This window comes from Mus musculus, chromosome 1 (assembly GCF_000001635.26).
Source record: "Mus musculus strain C57BL/6J chromosome 1, GRCm38.p6 C57BL/6J".
In the NCBI taxonomy this organism is placed as follows: Eukaryota; Metazoa; Chordata; class Mammalia; order Rodentia; family Muridae; genus Mus; species Mus musculus.
The window spans coordinates 139,372,239-139,379,370 of record NC_000067.6 but is presented as its reverse complement, the minus strand read 5'-3'; the positions used below and the strand labels follow the sequence as shown (position 1 = coordinate 139,379,370).

General features: G+C 39.3%; 1 protein-coding gene across 10 annotated transcripts in view; it reads left to right on the top strand.

Annotated features, from left to right (window-relative positions):
* Positions 1 to 54: 54 nt before the first annotated feature.
* Crb1 (crumbs family member 1, photoreceptor morphogenesis associated) overlaps positions 55 to 7,132 on the top strand; it is a 202,668-nt gene continuing 195,590 nt past the window's right edge. For 6 of the 10 annotated variants that reach the window (XR_001783143.2, XR_001783142.2, XM_017319071.2 and 3 more), the window contains exon 1: positions 2,198 to 2,530. Coding sequence is in view for 5 of the 10 variants with exons in the window: in XM_017319071.2 (XP_017174560.1) it covers positions 2,461 to 2,530 (70 nt within the window). In the remaining 5 variants the exon portion in view is untranslated. Of the gene's footprint in view, positions 476 to 2,195; positions 2,531 to 7,132 lie in introns of those variants that run through there. The other 4 variants (XM_030251877.1, XM_017319075.2, XR_001783144.2 and 1 more) reach the window with 4 other exon arrangements.

The following is a 7,132-nucleotide window of genomic DNA, read 5'->3' as shown; positions in this document are numbered from 1 at the left end:
TCATAGTGGAGCTAGCTCTGGAGGTGTGGGCAAGCATGAGAGCAAGAGAGGCTGACACTGCCTCCTGCTGATGGAGGCATTGAGTGGCCAGAGTAGTGCTGCAGAGCTCACCTTGGCGGTGCTGATCAGGGAAAGCCAGAGGCTGGCCGCCTCAGCTACCACCCTGGCCCAAATCCAGGGCTTTGTGCTGACCCACTCTGAAATCTACATCATCTGTAAATGGTTGAGGAGTGTGCGGGGGCGGGGGGGGGGTGCTGTCTTGCAGATCCAAAGCTGCAGGATCTCCATGACACAGGGCAGCAAGAGGATAACTGGAAGGAGTCCAAGTGAGGATCCAGTATTGATGGTTTGACAGAAGCCTGAGACCTCGAACAATGCCAATGACTCATTGCAATGAGCATTTGCAAGTGAAGACATGTGGACAGAGAGATACACTGTAGGACACACTATGACCCACTACAGCTTCCATGATAAGGTATTTTCTATCCTTTGTTTTGCTCTCTCTCTCTCTCTCTCTCTCTCCCTCTCTCTCTCTCTCTCTCTCTCTCTCTCTGTGTGTGTGTGTGTGTGTGTGTGTGTGTTTATTTTGGGGTTAAGACTACAGTTGTGGAGGGCAGATATAAGGAGATGGGGAGTTTGAGCAGTATAATGCATTTTTTAATGCCCATTTTAGTTTCTGAATAATAGACATAGACCTGGTATTTTTACTAACAAGCTGCAAACCTAAGCTGGGCAGGCTCTGAGCTATTCTAACCCTTTAAGCCATTTACCTCCCTGTCACAGGCCCCATGTTACTTGCAGTTTGAGTCTCTTCCTGGCTTGCTCTGTTCATATGAACCCTCACAGCTGCTCTCTCACGTCGATCTCATGACAAATCCTTTGGCGACCTGCTCATCATGGCTCCTCCTCGACCTTTTCTCGTGGCCACTTTTTCTCCTTTCTCATTGCCCTTCTCCTCTCTCTACCTGGGACACACACACACACACACACACACACACACACACATCAGAAGTCCCACCCTATTCTCTTCTGCCCAGTAAATTGGCTGGCCAGCTCTTTATTGACCAATCAGAAGATGATGGAGACGGGTGATGCTTCATAAAAATAATACCGAAGTCCAAGTCTGTCCTGTCCTCAACTCTCTCCCTGGTATAAAAACCAGCATTTGAATAATACAACCTTTACACAGTACACAGAAAGATCATCCCTACATTGCAGGACTAAGGTTTATGATGTGAAAAGAATCATAAAAACGTTTTAAAAAAATGAGCAATGCAATTAAAAAAAAAAACGCAGAACTGAAATGTCTCACCTTCTGCTAGTTCAGGTTCCATGCAAAAATTGTTTTGTACTACATGTTAATTGGGTTTTTATAACCCAACCAATGAGCATAATTCTCAGACCCTGTGGAATATGAAATTCTGAATGCATATTTGCCATTTTGTAATATATATTATATATACATATACATTATATATACACACATATATTATATGTACACATATACATTATATATGTATATATATATATATATATATATATATATATACAGAGAGAGAGAGAGAGGGAGAGAGAGATTATGGTCTTTCATATGTAAGCAGAAAATATAAAACCTTCAAAAATAGATGCTGCAGCATCATTAAACATCTAACTGAACTCTGAAGATTTACACAGAATCAGTTGTTTTAAGCGACAGAGCCAACACTTGTTATATAAAAAGCATAGACATGTACTAGCATAAATACCAATCAAAAAATTCAGCATTCCATTTTTAGTTAAGGGATTTCTTTTGCCCTATTAATTTGCATAAGTTAATGATGTTAAAAGGTTAATAAATCCAAGAGGATGTAACTTCATGAGCAAAGTGTAAACACTTGAAAGAAATATTACCCCCATGTCTCTATAATTCTAGCCACTGTTATATGATAGCTTATTTTTTCTTATAATTTTTCTACCCTATCAACAGCAAAAGCACTACTGAACTGTCATTGTAGGGTTTAGAAACAGAAAAAGTTACTAACCTGTAAACAGAGTTTTGAAAGAGAATGTAATTTACAAAAATATAGAGTGTTTCTTTAAAAGTAGCCACATCAGAATAATCACGTGCCAATACTGTCAGAAGAAATTAATTTCTCTATTAGGAGCAATCAAGGACCCTATCCTAAAACAAAGCCTTTCCAGGAGGCATTGTTCACGGAAGCCTGAGGGGGACACGAATCCAATCCAGGCTGGAAAAATCTGCTCCAGGATTGACTGGTTACCGTCTTCCTGTGCCTGTAAGGTGCTGTGAAAGAGAAGTGCTTTCTGATTCTCTGTCTGTGGAGGAGCCCTGGGAGGGGTGGGACAGAGATGGCATCCTGGCTCTCTGAGGCACCTGCTCTTCTCTGAACCACACAGGAGTCAAGAGCCAAACAGGGATAGCTTCAGCAGCACTTCAGAGGGTGTTCTCTAAGTAAGAACATGAAGCTCAAGAGAACTGCCTACCTTCTCTTCCTGTACCTCAGCTCCTCACTGCTCATCTGCATAAAGAGTAAGCCCTCCCCAGTTAGCAATGCCCTGCCTCTCTTCCTGGCTTAGTAGATAGATCTCTTGCATACAGTTCCAAGGAAGGATGTGTTTGTTTCTTATAGGTGTTAGTAAGTGCTCTTGTGGTTAAGATAGCGCTTCTGGTCCAGGTTTTAGGAATTACAGTAAATAGGTTCTCAGGCTGTTTTATCTGTTGACTGAAAAGCATAAAACTGAATGAAATAGCCAGGAGGAAACAGATTTTTTTCTTCATTCTTTTTTCTTTTTTGTATTTGCACACTTGTGAAATAGTTTGTGGCACTTTATAGTTGATCTTTGTTAAAGAGATGTTACTAATAAGTTATCTTGGCTCTTATTCTCATATGCTATGAATTTGTTTCCATATGTTAATAATTCTTGCATTGCAACACTTGTTCTTGTAATCAGAGGGGCGGTCTCAAGGCTTCCTAAAGGAGAATGGTTAAAACTGTACTTTTTCCCAGCACTAGAGAAATAACCATATAGTTGTGTGCTTCTGTCTGATAAACAAAGGCATCATTTTTACAAACTTCCCCAAATATAAACAGGAGTGACGACGCCTCCCACCCCCACCCCTGATAATCTTGTTATGTTTGTGGCAGTCTCAAGAATCAGGGAGAATGGCCCCAGCTGTGTGTTTATGAAGGACCATAGCTATTGTACTCATTTAAAAAGAAGACAAGGAGAGTGTGTGCCTGTCAGAGGGGCCATGTGATTTACGGCTGTTGCATCTGAATATCAATACGGACAAAATAAGGAGCAGCTGTCTTTGTGTGAGACCACTAGCACCAATACAGTGGTGGGTAATCTGGGTAGTGTTCTGTCACTGCAACAGTGCTATGAGGTTCTAACTGGTACGGTTTACAGCTGGACAAACAGCCGAGATTAGGTGAAGATACAAACAGGTCCTCTTGCTAGGCAGCTGGGACAGCCAGAAAAGCCCAATCAAACTTCAAATAAATACTAAAACGCTCATCATAAAGCACATGGAGGGAAAAAATTTTCAGAGATGTATTGGATAAAGAGTTATAATTTTAAAGTTGCTTATCCTCTTTCAAACTTATAATGGGTGGGTTCCAAGTAACATGCAGTGGGTGAGAGGTACCTTACCTTGAGATACACAGTGGGAGGATACACACAGAAGGGGGACATAAAGTGAAAAATGATGCCATTTTCTTTGTGGCAAAGAACTTTGTCACTTTGTGAAATACTCATTAAATTGTCTACAGTGTTCTTTAGAGCTCATATATGTAACTTCTCAAACATGTAACTGTGTAAAAGAGAACATGCATAGGAGCATACACTCGCTTTGTTTCATTTACTTTACCAGTAGACTCTAAACACATATTTGTAACTACTTCATTTATTCTTCAGCAAACCTTGTTTGTTTGTTTGTTTGTTTGTTTAAAGTAGTAAATTTGAAACTTCATTTTATTGAGCTTTTAAGCAGACAGGGAGCCTTTTATCTGTGTTATATTTGTTGCCAGGGAGTAACAGTGTTGCCTTTGTAGTCAGAACATTTAGTTTACACTATTTGGGGCAGTAGAGTTTCAGTCAGTGACTTGGGTCTGCTTGGATCCAAACACACTATATAGGTCAGGCTAGCCTCTTACTTGTGACCTCTAGCCTCAGCTTCCTCAGTGCTGCAATTACAGGTACGCCCCACCATGCACCCAGTAAATTACATTTAACATTAATTACCTTTTTGTGTGATACCAGAGATCAAATCTAAGCGTCCCATAAGTGCTAAGCAGGTGCTCTTCTACTAAATTCCTTCCTCGTCTCTTTCAAGTTTTTAATTTTGAACAGGGTTTTACTAAGTTCCAAAATGGCCTTAAACTCACTTTGTAGTGAAGTTGGGCCTTGAACATCTTTCTGCTGAAGGTCTGTCTCTAGAGTCTGTATTCTCAACCGATATGTACTATTCCCATGTGGTAACAGTATACAATCAGCTCAGAACACCACAAGCACATAGGAAAACTTGGTGATTAGTATCTTACTACTTGAAATCTAGTATCATATTAGTTTTTATTCACATTTTGAAATTTATTCTTTGAAATGTAAGAAAAAAGGAGCTATTACTGGCTCCAGATAAATCACTTCTGTAGAGTTGTACCTTGACTCCTTGTCAGACAGATGCTGTTCATTCTTAGCACCCTACTCTCTTCCCGTCTTAGAGTTAAGATTACACAACATGAGGAATATTAAAGCAGACCTCCACGTGGGACACCCACTTCCTGCTCCTCAGTTGGTAGGTAGGCAGCCATTTCCCTGAGCTGGGACTTCAAGAACCTGTTCACTTAATTGTTCTTATATCTGTACCAGAATCTTGCCAAGTTTATTCAGACATATAGGATCAGGTGTACTTTAATAATTCGAGTAGGGCCTTCTCATTTTGCTTCTGACATATTAAGCGAGAATCTTATTGGTGTGAGACTCTCCTGTGGCCCATTATTTTGTAGCTATATTAAATAATAGGAGCCCATTCTAATAACTGTTGCGACCTTGATACTAGCTTGCTATTTGGGGCTTTTAAGAAGCTACCATATTAAAGCAGCCTTCAATTACATAGCAATTTGTGTCTCCTTTTCATTATTCTGTTATAACTTCAGAGAAAAATGGAATCTTCTCTATGCAGCAGTCATGTCTAGATTAATGTGACTTATTTTAATTTATATTCAGAGCATGACCAGTGCATATGACAGGAATGTAATTTGAGAAAACCATTATTAGGATTATGGGCACAACATAAAAGAAGCCCAAGGAGCATACTGTGGAAGCTAGCAATCATTAAGTAACTGAATTTGAATAAAGTCCTCATAAAGAGTGTTTCCTAAAGGATAAATAGGGTCTACGAAGATAGGACATGGTCTGATTTATTCAACCTTAGCGCTATTATTAAGAAATAATTGAATTTTCTCAAAAGATCGGAGAGGCCTGATGTAATTTACTATGGAATAGCCACTTATGCTTTAAAATTCTACACTTGCAGGAAGATTTAGAATTTTGATAAGTTGGATGCTCATAAAGCAGTGTGTGTCACGGTGCTTACAATAATGCCTGTGGGAGAGGAGCTGTTGCTTCTTCATACCTAAGTAATTTTCTCCTCAATTTATAGTAAGTTTTACTTTGTACAAGCCACCCATTACTTCCCACAACAATGCAGAATTCATTTTAATTTCTCTTTTCGTACACTCATCATAAGCAGACCAGATTTTTCTTGCTTTCTTCATCGTTAGTGATTTTCAATGATGGCCATTTATGATCATATAGTTCCAAAGTTGGCTGTTGAGTGGGCAAGGCCAGCAAGGATGTTTCACTCTCTTTTCAGTTTTCTTGCTGATTCTTAGGAAGTTTCCAAGACAGTCAGTTTTGTTCTTTCAGCAAAAAGATGTCCCTTTTTTTACACCACTGCTCCATCACGCTAGATTTAGCTTTACTGTTGCTGCTTACATTGCTCTTAACTGTTTTGTTCTATGTCACATACTAAACTGCAAACTCAGTGCATTTTTTTGATGTATTTATGCTTTCCTATGAGGCTGTTGGTTGGCGGTAGGAGTCATGAGTGTTTTGTTCATGGTTATTGGACATGGAGCTAAGGTTGCTTGTTCTTTGCGTCCAGATGGGTTAGTTGCTAGATTACGAAACTTCATTAATCACTTCTTAGTCTACTGATTTACATGTTAAATAGTTAAGGTCAAGTAGTTGAGACCAAACATCTCTTTTGAAATGTATTGAATAAAAGACCCTCTATCTCTAAAGTTGTGAAATTTATATTTTCTTCACTAGGATAGACAACAAAAACTAGCTAGTAGCAGTACCCAATTAAATATTAATATTGATCCCAGCCATGGCAGCAGTGTGTTTCTTGATACTTGCCCCAATGTTCTGGGTTCCCGAATATTCTCTCTCTCTCTCTCTCTCTCTCTCTCTCTCTATATATATATATATACACACACACACACACACATATATACATATATATATATATATATAGTATATATATATACACATATATATATATATATAGTTGTGCTTTAAACAGCTCAATGGCTAGGCCATTTTCTAATCTCTATGTGGCTAATCCACCTCTCTTCAACATTCTCTAATTATTACATACTAAAATCTATATTCCATCTTTGCTGCCCTGGACCCAATTGGGCAGCCCTCTTGGTGCCACTCTTCTCTGGCTCCTACATGGTGGCTATGCTCTCTGTCCTGCACCTTCTTAGGTGTGAAATTTTCCTTTCCTTCTGGTATGATGGATCTCCTTCTTCCTTCCTCCCTAGCCTGGAAATCCCCAAATTCCCACCTCTGTCTGTCCTGCTCAGCCATTGACTGCTGGCAAGTTTATTTACCAATCAGGAACAACTAGGGGCAACGCTCAATGTCTTACATACGGACATGCAGATTCTTAAGCAAACAATTTTAGGGACCCAAATTAACATAATACAAGCAGCATTAGACCAAACCCACTACACTAACTAAATAAGGAAAATATGTACTTATGAGCTAGTGGTACATCTCAGTGGAGAAAAACAAAGAACGAGATAAAGAAGAGAACTATGGGATTTATAATGAATAACAT